The 20,669-nt window shown below is 41.5% G+C and overlaps 1 protein-coding gene across 1 annotated transcript in view; it reads left to right on the top strand.

The window, feature by feature from the left end:
* The first annotated feature begins 12,400 nt into the window (after positions 1-12,400).
* Positions 12,401-20,669, top strand: part of IPCEF1 (interaction protein for cytohesin exchange factors 1) — a 52,887-nt gene continuing 44,618 nt past the window's right edge. Inside the window, exons 1-2 of the mRNA XM_069955381.1 lie at positions 12,401-12,572; positions 17,703-17,734. Coding sequence (XP_069811482.1) covers positions 17,711-17,734 — 24 coding nt within the window. The 5' untranslated portion in view covers positions 12,401-12,572; positions 17,703-17,710. The remainder of the gene's footprint in view (positions 12,573-17,702; positions 17,735-20,669) is intronic.

Genomic DNA, 20,669 nt, shown 5'->3' with positions numbered 1-20,669 from the left:
GAGAAGCTTGTTACTCTGGGAACTAGTAATCTGGGCAGTTTCCCTTTTTAGTATCTCTGCTGCTAGAAGGTGAACTGGAGTTTGAGCTGGGAAAGGAGTTTGTAGTAAAAAGAGGTCACACGAACTGAGATGGGCAACTACATCAGGTATGCTCAGTCCAATTAGACCTAAACCCTGCTGGCGTGGGCCTGCGCAGTTTGGCTGGCTGCACGTTGAGAGAAGAGGGGAAAATCCTAAATTCACTGGGAATTCTGCGAAAACTGTCAAATAAAACCAGTGGGTCATATAAAGGAGCACGTCCATCAATGTGAAAGCCGATCAGCACTGTCTGTTACTGGAGGCCTGGAGGAAGACAGTGAGCACTGTGTCAGACTGGAAAGAATACACTACTTCCTGTAGGACATACAGCGGCTGATGAGTACAGATTTTTAAATAGAAGTAAATTACAAATCTATATAACTTTCTGACATCAGTTAATTTAAAAGAATTTTTCCCCCCGTTGGAGTACCCCTTTAAGGGGTTAAATCGCCCACGTAACTGAATGGCATGGCATAGTACTAATAATGTTATACCAGCTGTGTTTTGAAAGCACAGTGATATCAGTGTATGATGATTCTACTATGGTGCTTGTCTCCTGTTATGATTCGTGTTTTTGTTGTGCTGGCGTGATACTGGAATTTCCCTGGGGATCAATAACGTGTATTGTATTGTATCGTGCAAAGGCAAACTGTTCTGCGGCTGCAATTCCAGGAGGGCATTATTAGCCATATAAGAAGATCTTAAAGCACACACTCTCTCTCCTGGCCACTTCTGCACCTGTTCACATTGTTTGTATGATCAGTTGCAATTTTGGTAGTTTTCTTCATAGCTTTATTGCACTACAATAGATGACATATACCTCTCAACATGTTCTGTACCTTCATTTCTAAAACTCTTAATAAAAATTTATTTTGCTATTGATGCAGAATGCGTTGCCCAGTTGTGCTGGGGAGACATGAATTGGGAAGATTGGTGCTCAATGCAGAATAGCAACAGCGCCACCTTGTGGCTTCTCCAGTCCGGACTTCTCATAGTAGCACTCAGTTGTACCACGGCCGTGATTATTACGAGAATATACGTTGCATTGCTATCTATAGGATCCTGGCAGGAGCGTATACACATAATATACACTCTGGCCGGGATCCCTAGCGGCGTCGCAAAAAACATATGTCAGTTTTCTGCGGCCGCTATTCATTGAAACCATGTCAGTGCACACTGTGGAGTGAGCTGCTCCGACCATACACTCCACAGCGTGCAGTATAAAGTTCTGATGCGGGCGCGCAGTGCTGTACCAGCCGGGATGATCTCTTCAGAGACCGGATGTTCCATGGCCCAGCAGGGTCATGGAACGGCCGGTCTTTAACCCTATGTGAACATAGCCTCTGCCAAAGCAGACGCTGACTTATTTCTGTATCCGGAGACCGCGCTGGGGACAAAATTATTGCTGTAGTGCTGCCACTGCAGCGACTAAGCACAGTCACTCTAGGTCCTGGGAGCACACATGCCTCCCATGTACCGCACCCCGCTCGGTCTTAAACAAGGGCCAGTGAGTAGCCGCTGAGCGGCAAATAATGACTTTATGTACACTGTTAAGCCCATCCAATGCATACCCTGCATGTATATAGGCATACAGCTCATACAGAGCTACAGACCCCTACTCTTGGGCATGCTGGCACTTTGAACTATAAGCACCAATTTCCACCACTTTTGGCACTGGTGCTGATATACTCCCCTGATGACGCCGCGATAACGAGTGGCAGAAACGCGTTGGAAGAATACGACGCTAACATATTATATTTGGGGCTCACCTAGCCTCTTTATGGTTCATTCATACTAATCAATTTTGGTTGAGTACGCACTCCGGATATGCGACTATCCAAACCATTCATTTTAAATTTGTAACTTGGTGATGGGTACACGATTTATGGTGTTTATTAATCATCTCTAATAAAAGTTACGTTTTAGGCACTTTCCCTCTTTTTCTTTAACTATGTGAACATAGCCTAAGCTTGTAACAGAGGAATAGAATTCCACTGATATTACAGGGATATTCTATAGGAATTTTTTCCTTATATATAAGGTTTGTCAGGCTGAAGGTAAACATATACAAGGACTTACCTCCCTTGCTCCCCTGCCACTGTAGATTATTGTAATGATTTTTTATGAAATTTAACAATTTGTGGCTTCTCTCAGGCTCATCAGATGGAAGCTCTTCAAATTCCGGGGAAATTCTCGAAAATAAAAATCACAGGCTGGCAGGGGGAGGGGGGGTTCAGGAACATAATAGATATAGTAAGGAGAAAGTGTGTTATATGGTTTGTTATTTTGCTGCTGATTCTCCCAGTTTCTCAGGACTGGATCCAGCTTTTCCAGACACCAAAGTGTCACAGAGTTCAAAGGCAGCAGGTTGATAAGCCGACCGCTGAGCTGACCAAATGCTTCACTTCATTGTTACTGTAAATTCGCTCATCACCAATATAAATATCATAAGTTCCCATTGCTTAGTCTCCCAGTTTCACCTTTTTCTCTGCGACCAGAACCTTTTCCTTTGATCTGTGTCTGTATTTGCCATAACATGTAGATAGCTCCGTGGTTAAAGGCCTATAAAATGTGTGTGTGGGGCGGTACTTTGCCTGTTTTGCCCCCTACCTACAGTCAGCAGGTTAGATATGCTGGGACCCCACATACATTTCCTGTCCAGTCCATGTCTAACACGCACAGGAAATTCCATAGGCTTCTGTTTATATGAAATATGTTTCCATTCCGCTCCTGTATTCCCGGCTGGTTACTTACACCAGGACAATGTGCTCTGTCACACTGGGAGATGGCAAAGAGCTGCTAGTGATGACTTGGTGTCCAACGTGGTTCCTCAGATCTGCAGGACGCTCTGGAAAACTGTCGGATTCATGGAACGTTGAGTTACTATCAATGCAATGTTATTGCCAGTATTTGTTATAGTGAGGTGGACTGAGGGCTCTGTCACACGTTCAGAAAATCTGACGGATTTCTGGACCCATAGACTTTACATTAGTCACGGACACCCTTCAGGATTTTTCCTGAAAGGTGTCCATTCCGGAAAATAGGTCAGCAAACAATTAGAGGCAGCGCTCATCCAATAAAATAAAGAAATAGGTAGACTCACCAGGTGATAATGCTGGGAGAACCACACAGATGTAAGGGTATTTCTTATATATATATATATATATATATATATATATATATATATATGTGTGTGTGTGTGTGTGTGTGTGTGTGTGTGTGTGTGTGTGTGTGTGTGGAATATGATGGTTTATTTATATGGCTTGAGAAAGGTGACAGTGTAGTCCCCGAAACGCGTCGCCTATGTACTTTTGGAATAAAATACTGGCATCTTAGGAACTTGGTTCCCTGATTAACTACATGCTAACCTGGAGGAGGGTTGTTTCAGCTCAAAGGAGAAGTCCAGTGAAAATTTTTATTAAAGTACTAATACTAGGGCATCCGGCACCTCTCACAGACCCCTGACTCGTAAGCCTTAAACTATCAGGTCTCCCCTGATACGACTGAGGCCCTATTCACACCTCTGTGGTTCTGTCCAGACCCGTCACTGCAGAGAGAAAATGAGGCCAATAAATTTCAATGGCCCCATACACGTGGACGGCTCTGCGATCCTCTATGACGCTCGGAGCACTACTGATGGACATTCATAGTGCAGCCGATGGATGTGTGAATGAGGCCTTACCGTGTGTCTCATACATAAAACCACAAGGACAGATGGCATTACAGGTGGTTAACCCCTACGTGCTGGAAATAAAAGAAGATCCACCCCATATAGAGAGAAAATGGTATCCCAATGGTTACCCCACTTTTAGAGGAGCCTGCCTTTTGTTCCTCTATATATAGTGGCCACTGCTTTTATAATCCACTGACCTTACAACAAATAATACCAAATCTCAGCAGCCTACTCCATATACTCTGCTAACAACAATATCTCCCCCCAGAAAACCAGGAAGGAAGACATGATGAAGGCTTTTAGTTTTCTCTCTCTGTTCTGATCATAAAACATTCCCAGCGGTTATCTGGCGCCATCTAGTGGCCGTTTTCTGTATAACTCATAAACACCTTGAGGGACATTTACTAAGGAATCTAATGTGTTTGTCGCTTCTACAGTGTAATGGGGATTGGTGTATATTTTCTTCCAATATCTGGTGACTGATTTATTAACATGAAGCACTCCCATAGTGAATGTATTTAGGTAGAAAGTCACAAAACAAAGTCGCAGAAAAAGTAACAAAAAAGCAAAATTGCGCAAGCATATTCCCCTGCTACTGACCAGACGTAGGCCTGTTCCTCTTTAAAAAGTTGCAAATGATAAATTAGGGTTAATCCCAGATTATGCAAATGTTTGGGTGAATACTCAAAATAGGCAGATTTTTTTTTTTTTTTAAAGTTGTATCTAAAAAATGGATAAACCATCTTCTCCAACTGCTGGTAAGACCTGGATTTCTCCATTACACCAGGGATGTACTGGGAAGCTGTGACAATGTGGTTTCTCCCAAACGGACCTGGTCAATGTACGATATCAACACACTGTACATCTCCATCCTGCGTAATGTAGCTATACAGGCGTTGACATCTCCGATAATGATGACTTCAAACTCTATATGAAGACATGGGGGGAGATTTATCAAAGGGTGTAAAATTTAGACTGGTGCAAACTGCCCACAGCAACCAATCACAGCTCAGCTTTAGGCAGTGCTGAAAGGAAAGCTGAGCTGTGATTGGTTGCTGTGGGCAGTTTGCACCAGTCTAAATTTTACACCCTTTGATAAATCTCCCCCATGGAGTTCAGATATTACACTCAATCCATTTTATTAAAGAAAGGCACATTTACAGCTGTGATAACCCATTCTCATTCTTATCTTAGATACATAGATCATACAAATAATACTGTTTTGTTGGGATTTACCATTTTTCCTAAGCCTATGTCTGGCAATACAATTGTGTATTCCTCCAGTAATCATTCAACACATACTATGGCATCCACACCAGTGGGGGACCTCAGCAGATACGAAAAGAATTTTAGTAGACCCCAAGATTTGAGGTTTCCCTTCAAAAAGAGTAGATACTCAAGAAAATGCTGCAGTTAGCCTACGTATCCTACTGCAACGCATGGCTGTTCTGAAAAGTTTCAGGAAGTCTTCTGAACCCAGCGCAGGGACCTGGGGCCTTGTACTATCCTAGCAGGATGGGTATCTTGACACTGTAGGGCATATGGTGGTCAAATCTAAGTTATCTATACATGAGTATGTTGCTTGAAAAAGGTTTCATTGAGAAACTGAAACGTTGTATTGCACATAATGGGTAAATAAATTCACTTGCTTTATTCACTATATCTTCTTCACTATATCTGGAATGGCGCCTCATCGCTACGTTGTTTGGAATACATGAGTATGAGTATCTTCTCCTTCTGCTTCTCTTCTCAACTACGCTATCCTGGCAGAGTACACAGCTACCTTGGACAGGGTACTCAAGACACTCCTCTACTCTCACTTCTACACTTACTACTTCTTCTACCTCTCGCCTGCACCTACAGTTTTTTAAGCCTTATTGTTGTATTGAACTGAAGAACTTAAGTAAATGGACGTTATTCTGGTTAAGCTACTGGACTCTGTCTATCATTCTGCACCTACACACCAGGTTACACTTGGGTTATCCAAACCTGTGGAAGCAGTGCCTGTCTGACCGGGAGTGGGTACCACCACCACCCCAGGCTACCGTGGCAAGTGCCCAAGTGACCCTACACCCACCTAGCAACCACAACACCACCAAAGCTACCAATGGCAATCTAACTGCTTCGCCAGTTGGGTATATATTTATATACTTTTACTTATTGGTATATATTTATACTTGTTTATAATGTTGTTTTTACTTTTATCTATGTTTTGATGGTTTGCACTGGTAGAACGTGGGTTATTGGGTTAATTAATGTGGCTTTTTACGATGGTGTCATCGCCAGTTTCTATCATTGTACGTCAATAAAGAAAATGTGGTTTTAGAGGAACCAGCTGCATCTGCTACAGCTCTTCCTGTGTGGTAATATCCAATTGAAAGTGGCAGACCTTATGGTCATGGCTCCCCAGCTATTGGTTGAACCCTTACGTTTCATTAAGGGTCAAAAGGAGGTTACCCACTCCCACAGTATGCCTGACCTGGAATTATTCAGAGAGTTGCTGCAGTGACCCAGGGGGGGCCAGGTGTGATGTGGCTGGGCTAGTTGTTGAAGCATCACTAAGGCCTGGGTGGTAGGTTGCTCACCCCTGGATACACTGGTACGGCCGCTCTTTTTTCCTAGGGGTTTGTGTTGTGCAGAGTGTTGCATACTAATGAGCACCAAGTCCAAGTAACCATTTAGGGTCTTTACTGTAGAACTTTGTAGTGCAATACAGGTTATAAGAACTCTCTGTAAACACTACATAAGATAATACAACAGCGATCTGAGATTCCCTTGGATGGGGTTTGACCTTGGAATATAATTGAATAGGTTGTTAAAGGGGTTGGCCACTTTATAGTAAAATAGGTCAGTACAAAGTATTAGTAAGTGCACTCACTGTATATACTGACAGCAGCTCCCTGTGTACCTCATAGAGCTAATATCAGACTCCCCTTCACCAGGCTGGGCTGCCCTGCTCTGTTTTGTTTCAGTCCACAAAATGGCTGACATGGAGGAGCATGTGACCATGCCCTGTCCACTGTGTTCTCCATAGACATATAAAGGCTCAGTGGTGGACACTGGGGGGCGGGGCGTGGTCACATGTTCCTCCGTGTCAGCCATCTTATGGACCAAAACACCACAGAGCAGGGCAGCACAGCCTGAAGGAGGGGAGTCTGATATTAGCTCTATGAGGTACACAGGGAGCGGCTGTCAGTATATACAGTGAGTACACTTACTAATACTGTGCATTGAGCAATTTTACTATAAAGTGGCCATCCCCTTTAAGGACAAGTTGCACCTGGACGTTGTTAGGTTCGGCTATGTTCTTGGCTTTAGCTTAATGCAGAGTAGTTACTCAAGTGAAGGGGGCTTATCAAGGCCTGAAGATTCTCAACAAGTGGTAGCTCTGGCCACCTTAGGATTGGCAATAGAAAATACCTGCTTCCACTGGAATGAATGTCCACCTTAGCTATCCTGTGGGCACTGAGTGACACATGATCAGAGATGCAGGGCTTGACTTAACCGTTCTTGATAGTGTTAATAGTGTTCTATGGAACAGTGACACCAAGTGGTGGGAGTAGCATACTACAGACCTTAGTCTCAGCACCTATACATACACAAAGTACTGACCTTTAGTTGCTAAAAATGAGCAGTGGACACCTGCTCCGGGACACTGCATTGCAACAACCACTTGAGTATGATGCCCCTGCACCTCCAAGGGTGTGTATGAACACTATATCACTACTTGCTGCCACTTGCTTCCAGAATCACCTTAAAGGGTTTTTCTAACTTAACCTTACTTGTCCCCTATGCAGAAACTCCATAGAGAATGAATGAAGCAGCTGGTCACACAACTCTATTTATAAAAAAAAAACGATCCAGGGCGCCAATCTCCAGGAGACACGGAAGTGGGTCCCCCCACGATCTCATACTTGACCCCTATGGACATAGAGACCTGGGACCTGACATGGCAGACGAGCTCAGTCATTCAGCGGCTGTAGTACTGTCCTGTCACGGCGCTGAATGGCTAGCCGGCCTGCCACGTCACAACCAAGGTCTCTGCTCACCACCAGAAAGTGTCTGGGGACCAGAGCCTCAGACTGCGGGTATCAGTGCTGGAGGTAAGTGAAAGTTTTTGTTTTCACCAACCCACTCCCTGGGCATATTGAAAAAAGTGTCCTGCCCGAGTTCTCCTTTAGTGTATGAAGAACAGACCAGGCACGCATTCTCCTCATTCTCCACCTAGATGGCAGCATATTACCACATTTCACAGTATCATCAGGAAACAAATATGGAATACACAGTGTAATCAAATGGCGATGACACATAGTAACAACACTGCAGTCATCCTACAACCAACTCGCTCTATGTAGTAAAATCTGTACAGAGATACTGCTAGCGTCTGTACATAAGTCTGTGTGGACCCCATCGCACCTTTGTTTTGGTGATGGTTGATGTCCTGTTAATGAACATACACAACGTTGTTTGACTAATATTGGCGTCTTTGTTATCTGTAGAGATCCTGTCCTTGACTGCATCTGCATCTTTTACAGTCTGAACTAGAACGTTTTCTTTAAAGGGGAACTCAGGCCAAATCTAAAAATCCAATGCAGACAGGAGATGAGGGATCACATAATAAAGTAGCTATACTTACCTGTCCCTGTACCCCCGCAGTGCTGCATCAGTAGCTCTCTGACAGCAGCCAGTCTCCCGTTTCTCCCGGGTTCCTGCCTCGTCACGTCCCTGCAGGAAGTACCCGCTCAGCCAATCAGTGACTACAGCGGTGTACTGCCACAATTACTGGCTGGCTAAATGGGCAGTTCTGAGTCACGACATGGCTGGCAGGAGCTGCAGGAGGCCAGTGGCTGTCAGGTCGCTGAAGATGCTGTACTGCGGGGGCACATTGACAGGTAAGTATAGCTTCTTTATTGTGTTCTCCCCACCCCCTGTCCGCACTAGATTTTTAGACTAAGAAATTCTGTTACCAAGTACACATCAAATAAACAACAAATGGCTGTTGTGTTTTGGTAACGGACAAGTCGTGTTGATCTGTTGAATAAAAATGAGGAAGTAAAAATGTGAAATATCTGGTGAAAAGAGCCGACAGGAAATGTCAGCACTAAACTGCAGGCAGTGTCATAACGGAGAGAAGAAAAGAGAAAAGCTCGGTGTAAAAACAGAATGTAACCATGAGCGCGTTCTTAGAGTTGCCATCAATTCGTATAGATATGATGATAGAACTGTAACGGGTGAGTGCTCGACCGAGCTCAGGGATGGGTAGTTTAGCAATGGGAGTATTCAGCGCACTGCTAATCTCATGTGCCCTAGAGATGTGAAAATATACAAAATAGTAGGCTCTCAAGATTAGTCCTTAAAGGGGTCGTTCACTAAAAAAAAAAAAAATTAAATCAACTGGTACCAGAAAGAAGTGACAGAGATTTGTAATTTACTTTTATTTAAAAAATATCGGGTCTTCTAGTAATTATCAGCTGCTGTAAGTCCTGCAGAGACTGGTGTATTCTTTCCAGTCTGACACAGTGGTCTCTGCTGCCACCTCTGTCCATGTCAGGAACTGTCCAGACCTGCAGCAAATCCCCATAGAAAACCTCTCCTGCTCTCCAGACTACAAAGAATTTTACCACTTCCTGCAGGTCATACAACAGCTGATAAGTACTGGAAGACTCAAGATTTTTTAATAGAACTAAACTACAAATCTGTGGCACTTTTTGGCACTAGTTGATTTGAAAGAAAAAAATTGGGGGGCGAACAACCTCTTTAACATGTGTTATTTAAAAAAAATATTTATCGTAGATGATAAAAACATATCTATATATTATAAACAATATAAGATAAAGGTAAAAACATAATGGACACAGAAAAGAAAAGACAACAGAAATTGACTTTCACAGTTTTGAATAGATGGTTTGTGCCCTTGCAAGACAATCCCCGTATTGTATTATTATTATTATTATTATTATTATTATTATTATTATTATTTATAGTTCAGCCCAAAATTGCAAATGTAGGATACAATGTTTTAACTAGATTACAGTCTTATTGATAATATGCATAAATTGCTGTTATTGGGTACTATGGGGGAGATTTATCACGGTGTAAATTGAACCAGGCCCAGTTGCCCCTAGCAACCAATCAGATTCCTCCTTTCATTCCTCACAGACTCTTTGGAAAATGAAAGGTGGAATCTGATTGGTTGCTAGGGGCAACTGGGCCAGTTTCACTTTACACCATGTTTGATAAATTTCCCCCTATGTTTGTAAATAGTATTAGAGATTAATGAATTTTCAGTATTAAGTGAAGCACTTTGCTAGTCTCAGGTGTCAGCCTGTCAGTCAGCTGCCTTTAAACTCTGTGCCGCTCTGCTCCAGGTGCCGGGAAAAGCTGGATCCAACCCTGGGAAACTTCTCCCAGCTTCCCAGGACTGGATCCTGCCTTCCAGGTACCCGGAGTAGAGCGGCACAGAGTTTAAAGCGACTCTGTACCCACAATCTGTCCCCCCCCCAAACCACTTGTACCTTCAGATAGCTGCTTTTAATCCAGGATCTGTCCTGGGGTCCGTTCGGCAGGTGATGCAGTTATTGTCGAAAAAAACTACTTTTAATCCAGCAGTGCTGTGTCTAACGGCCGGGGCTTACATTTCTATATGCATTAGGCTGGCACCACCTCTCTGTCCTTCCTCCCCACCCTCCTCATTATTAGGAATGATCCAGGAACATTTACTGCTGTTTGAGCTTTGCACAGGTGTATTAACAATCCAGCCCATGTTCATTATACACACAGGTGGGGAATAGGAAGCAATCTGCCTGGAGCATTCCTAATGATGAGGAGGGTGAGGAGGAAGGACGGAGAGGTGGTGCCAGCCTAATGCATATACAAGTGTAAGCCCCGGCCGTTAGACACAGCGCTGCAGGATTAAAAGTTGTTTTTTATGGACAATAACTGCATCCCCTGCCGAACGGACCCCAGGACAGATCTTGGATTAAAAGCAGCTATCCGAAGGTACAAGTGGTTTGGGAGGGGTCAGATTGTGGGTACAGAGTCGCTTTATAGGTATCCGGCTGATAAGCCGTCAGCCGAGACTAGCGAAACGTTTCACTGTGTTAGGCTGGGTTCACACTATGTTTTTGCAATCCATTTTTTTCATGCACTTGCGTGCATCTGTTTTGATCTGTTTTTCCATTGACTTTCAGCATAAAAAAAAACCAACAATCAAAACGAATCCATTTTTTTTAACATACACATAAAAGAGGTCTACCACGTTAAATAAAAAGTAACCGTTTTAATCTTTTCAATGGAAATCCATGGAAAATCGGATCAAAACGGATGCACACAAATGCATGTTTTTTTCATCCGTTTGTTTTTTTTTGTTGCAAATAACGCATGAAAAAAAATGGATTGCAAAATTTGCTCATTTCTAGTTAGTATAGTCCGGTAGGTGTAGATAAAAGCACACAGTTCATTAGTTATATAATAGCAGCATATTGTCGCAGTACAGAATCAGAAGTTGCCGTTCTGTGACCCAACCGGGGTCTCAGAAAAGGTCATCCCAGCCGGTACTGCAGTACTGGCCAGATGATCTTTAGCGCCGCTGAATTCCCCGCTGCTCACAATGGAGCTTGCGGCCGGAGCCGCACGCTCCATTGTGTAAACTGACAGGGTTTTTTTGCGGACGCTATTAAATGAAGAAACATGTCAGTTTCTCACGGCGCAGCTAGGGATCCCAGCCAGAGTGCATACTATGTGTATACACTCCGTCCGGGATTCCTCAGAAGGCAGCACTATGTAAGTACTGTAGAAATCACGGCCATTGTTACAATGGCCGTGATTACTACGGAACTTACGTAGCCTTAGAGTGCGACCAGAGTCCCTTATATTTCTCCCCACGTCCTAACTAGTGCGAGTCTTAGTGGACAAGAGTATCCAAAATTCAAAAAAGAACGGCAACAAAAAGGTTCTGGCCGTATAGTCCTATATAATAACTACACCTACATCTACATTGATTGGCCGTACCAATTTATAGAGCACATTGGGACGTCAGTGTGGTTAGTTTGGGCTGATATCAGTTATCGGAGGTGACTGTGTAATATTTCCTGTCTCTGCCAGTGATTGAGTGGTCATTTCCTGGTGTCAGAACAGAACCAGGAAGTTGTGATCAGTGGGGACCTGGTAAGCGTCAGGACATCGGCTGCAGGAAAGAAGGCAGGTCAGTGCTCTTATCTTTTATTTATATATGTTTTTTCCAAAAAGACAACCCCTTTAATTAAAGCAATATCAGCACTTATCAGCTGCTGTATGTCCTGCAGGAAGTGGTGTATTCTTTTTCAGTCTGACACAGTGCTCTCTGCTGCCACCTCTGTCCATGTCAGGAACTTTCCAGAGCAGGAGAGGTTTTCTATGGGGATTTGCTGCTGCTCTGGACAGTAAAAGTAAAAGTAAAAATTTGCTGAAAAACCCGTTAAGCTCCATTCACTTCAATGAAACTAAAACCTCACCCAAACTGGAAACAAGAGCGGTGCTGTCTCTGGAAGAAAGCGGCCATGTTTTTCTAACCCCTTTAACATAACAAACATAACTTTGCACACTTTGTTTGTTTCATTTCCGCTCTAACACATTACGCAACTTCTACATTCAGGAGCGGCGACCGTGATTATTAGAAGGTGACGTCCCTTCTATCGGACACATCGGATACATCAGCGTGCACATGCTACTTTCCTCTTAAGCAATCTTAGTAACGTAACCAGCTTGTGAAAAGGGTTTCCTGTCCCTGAGATGTCGGCAGTAGGTCTAGCACCTGACTAATGCTGCTGCACACGACTACGGGGTATGTCGCTTCTTCTCTATTTTGCTTCTTTTAAGCGTTTCGTGTGATATTTAAATTACAGGTTTTGCTATTTGTCTTCTTACTCCGAAACTGTTGTTATACGCGAATGCCGGAGAAACCATTTGCATATATTATCGGGTTCAAAAAGTGCTATTTCCCTTCTGCTACAACGTCTTTCTACTTCTCTATGTTTAGTTCCTGAATTAGAATGTTCTACAGCAAATGCCGCCTGCAGAGATCCCGGGCCTAGAGATATTAGATTAACATACGACTATATTAACTGTATACATTGGAAGTGATGGTACATAGCTGTCTAGAGCAGGGGTAGGGAACCTTGGTTCTCTAGCTGTTGTAAAACTACAACTCCCATCATGCCATCAGGCATGATGGGAGTTGTAGTTTTTGCAACAGCTGGAGAGCCAAGGTTCCATTCCCCTGCTCTAGAATATGGGGGAGATTTATCAAACAAGGTGTAAAGTGAAACTGGCTCAGTTGCCCCTAGCAACCAATCAGATTCCACCTATCATTCCTCACAGATGCTTTGGAAAATGAAAGGTGGAATCTGATTGGTTGCTAGGGGTGACTGGGCCTGTTTCACTTTACACCATGTTTGATAAATCTCCCCCATGGTGTAAAGTGAAACTGGCTCAGTTGCCCCTAGCAACCAATCAGATTCCACCTTTCATTTTCCAAAGCATCTGTGAGGAATGATAGGTGGAATCTGATTGGTTGCCGGGGGCAACTGAGCCAGTTTCACTTTTCACCATGTTTGATAAATCTCCCCCTGTGAATCCATTTGTCTATTTATCTAGAATCTACCTATCTGTCTCATATATATATATATATATATATATATATATATTTCTCATCCGTTTGTTAGATTTTTAAGAAAGAGGAAGCGGCAGTCTCTTTGAGGCGTTCTTCTTCTGGTGTAATTATACTTCATCTATTTCTGTACCAATGTTCTTTGAACCGCGCTTCATTGTACGCGAACTGTAATGTCATCCTAGAAAACGCCTTTACTATATCTTATATATTATTATTATTGTTATTATTATAGGACTTTGTTCCCCCGTACAATTATTTCTCCGCCATGCCTCCCACTCATGGTTATATACGGCCTGTGACTAAATATTCCAATGAGTTGACACTCATACACCCACAAAAATGGAGTAGATCAGCGTGCGGCGTGCACAGCCTGGATTGTGCGTTCTCTGATTTTATTCTTTGTGGTGACCACTGGGAAGTGGTCTTTTATGGGGGTGGCCTTCTTAACTCTTTCACGACCAGAGCTATTTTAATTTTCACACTTTTGTTTTTTGCCCCTTGTGTTTTATTTTCCACCTCCAGCCTTTTTTCTTTATGACACCGATTGTACTTTTTTTTTTTTGCAATGACATAATTATTTTTCCATAAAATAAGCTGCAAAGAAGGGAAAAAAAATTTGCATAGTGAGACCATGTTTACACAACGTATGGTTTATATAAATCCCGGCCGTTGTTGCAATTTGCAACAACGGCTGTGATTTCTACAAACCATACATTCTCTGTGAATGAATGGAATCCCGGCCGGAGCCGGGTGTCAGTTTTCTGCGGCTGCCACTTAACAATCCCCTGCCACTTAACAATCAAGACCCCCGCAGTGTGACTGCGGGAGTCCCGATCGTTGTAATGGACCGCCAGAGGTCTCTCACCTGCACAGGCAGGCTCAATGAGCAGATCGCCTATCACACTGACCAATGCTATGCCTATGGCATAGCAGTGATCAGTGTATGAAATCAAACAAATGTATGTAAAAGTCCCCCAAAGGGACTTAAAATGTGTAAAAAAAAAAAAAAAAGTAAAAAACATTATTACACTACCCCAAAGCCCCTCCCCCAATAAAAGTTCAAATCACCCCCCCCTTTCCTACTATATAAATAAAACATATAAAAATAAACATATTATATACAGTAGCGTGCGTAATTGTCTGATCTATTAAAATATAATAAGCGTCATCCGCGCTACACAAATATGGTATTAATAGAAACTAGAGATCATGATAGAAAAAAATGACACCCCATACAGCCCCATAGGTGAAAAAATAAAACTGTTATAATGAAAAAAAAACAAAAATGAAAATTACGTGGCCCATTTTGAGCCTGGTCCTCAAAGGTTTAAGGTAACTTTTTACTTACTGGCGAAACTCAGCAGTGATGTAACTGTATGTAATACGTGCTCAAGGATGGTTAAAGTGTAGATTTAACCTCGTGTGAAGTAATATTTGGAGTCCATTATTGTCATTTTAAGACAACTTAAAAGTCATTGTCAAATAAATTAAAATTCAATTTCAGTCTCCTATAATCTTAACTAAATTAAATCCCAATTTTCCATAATTAACAATAATGGAGGGAGACAGTAGGAGTATTCGAAATGACATCTAGTACATAGTTCTATTCAAAATGTGACAGCAGAACTTTTCATGTATTTTTAAAGCTTTTCAAGTTATTACTTTTACAGATGACAAGAGTCTGAGATGAAGTAGGAGGACAGTAAAACATATCAAATAAAATGGTGATAACTGACAATATTAAAGGGGTAGTTCACAAAAAAAAATCTTTTAAATCAACTGGTGTCAGAAAGTTATATAGATTTGTAACTTACTTTTTTAAAAAAAAAAAGTCTTCCAGTACTTACAAGTACTTATCTATAGGGATTTTCTACTACTCTGGACAGTTCCTGACCTGGACAGAGGTGGGAGCAGAGAGCACTGTGTCAGACTGGAGAGAATACACCACTTCCTGCAGGACATACAGCAGCTGATAAGTACTGGAAGACTGAAAATGTTTAAATAGAAGTAAATTACAAATCTGTATAACTTCCTGACACCAGCTGATGTGAAAGGAAAAAAGATTTCGCCGAAGTACCCCTTTAACTATTTAAGTATCCATGACGTACAGGTAGGCCAGTGGGTCCAGTGGTGCTATGATGTGAGCTCACTTCATAGCATGTGGGGAGCGACTGCTATATGTTCTCAATGTTAATTACGGACCACCGAACGCAGTGACAGGAGCTGCAGCTCCTGTCACTGACTGATCGGGACCCTCGCAGTGTGACTGCGGGGGTTCTGATCGTTCTATCTCACTGCCAGACGTCTCTTACCTTCCTCCCGGCAGTCAGATCGGCAATCACTGTATAGAGTCTGCACAGGCAGGCTCTATGCATTGATCACAGATAACACTGATCAATGCTATGCTATGGCATGGCAATGATCAGTGTATTAAATGCAATGTAAAAATTCTAAAGTCCCCTAGGGGGACATAAAAAGTGTAAGATAAAAAAGTGTAAAAAGTTTTTACAAACACACCATAGCCCCTCCCCCAATAAAAAATTCAATCACCCCCCCCCCTTTCCCATTTTATACTATAAATAAAACACATAAAAACAAATAAATAAACATATAATATAGGGTAGCGTGCATTATCGTTCGATTTATTAAAATAAAATAATATTGTTCCTGCACGGTGAACGGTGTAAACAAAAAGCGATAAAAAACACCAAGATTGATGATTTTTATTACATTTTATTAAAAAAAATAATAAGAGTAAAAATAGATTAATACGTCTCATCTACACAATTATGGAACTAATAAAAAGTAGAGATCATGGCGCAAAAAAAATGACACCCCATACAGCCGCGTAGGTGATAAAGATAGCATGTCAGCTTTACTGTAAAGTGCATTACATAAACACGGAACCCCTCCTTAAATTTGCTGAATTGCGGTTTTTTTTTTCCAATTTCACCCCATAAATTATATTCTGGGGGTTCCGTCCTATATGTATTGGTAGATCGAAAGACGCCATTACATATGATCTAGATACTTTTGTACTTATTTCCTTCAGCTTCCGCCCAATGTTATCTGCTGCTCTTCTTGGATTGATTTGTACTATTACACCTTCCAATGTGATCCCATGGTGTTTAAACTTACATATTATCATTTCAACATATGAATGTGGTATCTTCAAGCATTTGGAGATTCCCCCCCATGAAGCACCAGGTACAGGTACAGGTACAGATAGACCTCCAGTTACCTAACTTACTTTAATAGGAGTTTCCCTGCGATAGGCCAGAACCACTGCTAACCAGAAATGGAGCCAACTGCTTCCACCATGTATATGCACTAACACTGCAGCACTCTGATCGGTAAAAGTAACATTACTGACATTACTGACATTGATGGTCTATCCTGTAACTAGGCCATCATTGCCATCAAATACCCCCCAAAAAGCCCCCCTTAAAGGGGCACTCTGGAAAAGTTATATAGATTTGTAAATTAATTCTATTTCCAGTCTCCAGTATTTATCAGCTGCTGTATGTCCTGCAGGAAGTGGTGTATCCTTTTTAGTCTGACACAGTGCTCTCTGCTGCCACCTCTGTCCACGTCAGGAACTGTCCAGAGCAGGAGAGATTTTCTATGGGGATTTGCTGCTGCTCTGGACAGTTCCTGACATGGACAGAGGTGGCAGCAGAGAGCACTGTGTCAGACTGGAAAGAATACACCACTTCCTGCAGGACACACAGCAGCTGATAAGTACTGGAAGACTGGAAATTTATTTTAAATTATTTTATTTATTTTTTCATGGAAGCAGCACAGACCCAAAAGGCAATAAAATAGCCAATAGAATAGTTGTTGGTTTTTATTCATTAAAAAGCTGGAAAAATGCAATATCTACTAATTTGTCTAAACTGATGACAACCTGGGGGTTGGTGGTGACTTGCTTGACAAGCTCTGTATACAGACCCAACTTACATACGTGAGATTCTTATGTCTTTTGTGCACCCATAAATTAAAATTAGACACCTACAGCTTTGCATGTCACGTTATAGGAGTCCCTGTAACCATAGGATACAATAGCAGAAGCCACATGAGCTCCCCTTCCTGGTAGGCCATCTCATCATTGTAGATAAGGCTGTATTGGTCAGAATGGCTGCTTTAAGGTGTTACTGCGGGTTCGGAGGAGGTTGACGAACAGTTTGACAGGTCCGGTCAACATTAGTTAGAAGACCAGAAGAAGCAACCAAAAAAGAAAACCTGATAACTGGCTTCGTTTCCAAAGGGTGAATTGACTCTGTTCATTTTGCTTCTTTGCAGGTATCATAATGGCTTCTGAGGGAGGAGAAGAGGTGAGCACCATAATGTCCTATATTACATTCAGACTGTCAGTTTCTCATTGAGTCCGTCTTTGTTCATTGCACAGGCAGCCAAGAACCTGGTAATTTCTAGCTGGAGGTTAATTATCATTATCACATAAGGGTGTATTAGATGGTATTTTTTTCCTTTTTAGTTTTTATTAAATACCATTAATTATATCTTTGAATTTCTCTTTTCAGTATTTGTTCTTAGAGGGTGTTTTATATGGAAAATAAGGTTAAAGGGGTACTCCAGCGAAAATCTTTTTCTTTCACATCAACTGGTTTCAGAAAGTTTTATAGATTTGTGATTTACTTACTTATTTAAAAATCTCAAGTCTTTCAGTACTTATTAGCTGCTGTATGTCCTGCAGGAAGTGGTGTATTCTTTCCAGTCTGACATAGTGCTCTCTGCTGCCACCACTGTCCATGTCAGGAACTGTCCAGATCAGGAGAGGTTTTTTTTATTGGGATTTGTGACTGCTCTGGACAGTTCCTGACATGGACAGAGGTGGCAGCAGAGACCACTGTTATTCTGGAGAGAATATGCCAGTGGTAGCTAAGTTCTCGAACATCCTGCGTGAAATTCAAACCGTCCGGCGACCAGTACAGGAGCCTAGAGAGGGGTGCCAGGAGCTGGGCAGACCGGCAGGGGTGATCCCCGTAGCTTGGGGAGTCGGTAGAGGTGGCGGGAAGAAGTGGGAGCCGGCGGCCGTGGTTCTAGAGAAGGGTGCTGAGAGGACGGGGGGAAGAGTCAGATCTGCTGGGGGAAGAGGGACCCAGCGGCTGCTAGGTGAGCAGTGCGGGGGGCCAAACGTGCAAGGGACTCCCATCATTATGACAGGAATCCCCGCTCTGTGTTACCGCAGCAGAGAGTGAGGCATGAGTAGGCGGCTGTTTAACCTCGCCTGTAAACCCAGGAACCCCCTGTAAAAAAAGCAGGGATGCCTGTCATAATGATGGGAATCCCCAGTCCTGTAACCTTGATGTTCCCGAACACCCCAATAACTGTCAGCTGTACAGCTATCTCTCCTGATTTTGTTCGGCTACCAAAGTGTTCGAACACCGAGGGGAAACGAGGTATAACTGTATAACAAAGAAAAAGGGGGAAATATCGTAGTTATGGTATTCTCTTTATTAATATCAAAAACTTCACAAAGTGGAATAAAACTGTGCACACAAGGAGTACTGTCACAACCAAGGAAATAACGTCACATCAATATGAACTACGCCACTATATATATATATATATATATATATACACACACACAATCCAGATATGAACTACACCACTATATATATATATATATATATATATACATATACACACACAATCCAGATATGAACTATGCCACTATAAATTATATATATATATATATATATATATATATATATATATATATATATATTTATAGTGGCATAGTTCATACCTGGATTGTGTGTGTGTGTGTGTGTGTGTGTGTATGTATATATATATATGCAAAAAAGGGGTCCGTGGAGCCTCAGTTACGAGTCTCAAAACATGGGAATAGCCAGATATCCCTCTCTCCAGAGAAGAAAGCCCATTGGACCTGAGGGACTACGTATCAGGGTGGTTTGGTGCTCTCCCCACTAGGAGGCGCCCCTTGGCAATGGGCTTCCTTCTCTGGAGAGAGGGATATCTGGCTATTCCCGTGTTTAGAGACTCGCAACTGAGGCTCCACGGACCCCTTTTTTGCATATTTAAATTTTGTATGGGACAATCAATGGAGACTCGTAAATGAGTACTCCATTGGAATTTTTCACTGTTCTCCCTGAGTTCAGTGATTGTTGTGTTTTGTTGGTCTATATATATATATATATATATATATATATATATATATATATATATATATTTATATTTATAGTGGCATAGTTCATATCTGGATTGTGTGTGTATATACATATATATTTATAGTGGCATAGTTCATATCTGGATTGTGTGTGTGTGTGTGTGTGTATATATATATATATATATATATATATATATATATATATATATATATATATATATTTATAGTGGCATAGTTCATATCTGGATTGTGTGTGTTTATATATATATATATATTTATAGTGGCATAGTTCATATCTGGATTGTGTGTGTGTGTATATATATATATATACACACACACACACAATCCAGATATGAACTATGCCACTATAAATATATATATATATATATATATATACACACACACACACACACAATCCAGGTATGAACTATGCCACTACACATTATATATATATATACACACACACACACAATCCAGATATGAACTATGCCACTATAAATATATATATATATATATATATATATATATATATATATATATATATATACACACACACACACACACAATCCAGGTATGAACTATGCCACTACACATTATATATATATGTGTAGTGGCATAGTTCATATCTGGATTGTGTGTGTGTGTGTGTGTGTGTATATATATATATATATATATATATATATATATACACACACACAATCCAGATATGAACTATGCCAATATATATATATATATACACACACAATCCAGATATGAACTATGCCAATATATATATATATATATATATATATATATATATACACACACACAATCCAGATATGAACTATGCCAATATATATATATATATATACACAATCTCCACCATAATAGAAACATCATTCAGAGCCCCATAATCTCTCTGCAAAGTTATTTTATTGCACTTCTGTCCCACATATATTTGAGCAAAAACGCCCACGGCCAGATGTTAGCTGCGATTCAATGGAATATGGATGCCCTATGGATCAAATATAGCCAAGTGAAATAGTAAAGACTGGTAATATGGATCCGCAATATAGACTTGAAATGGCATCAGTATGTGATCAGTATTTTATCACTATTAATAGATTATAGGCTCATAC

This window comes from Dendropsophus ebraccatus, chromosome 15, assembly GCF_027789765.1.
Source record: "Dendropsophus ebraccatus isolate aDenEbr1 chromosome 15, aDenEbr1.pat, whole genome shotgun sequence".
Taxonomy (NCBI): Eukaryota; Metazoa; Chordata; class Amphibia; order Anura; family Hylidae; genus Dendropsophus; species Dendropsophus ebraccatus.
This window is presented reverse-complemented; position numbering and strand designations above follow the sequence as displayed.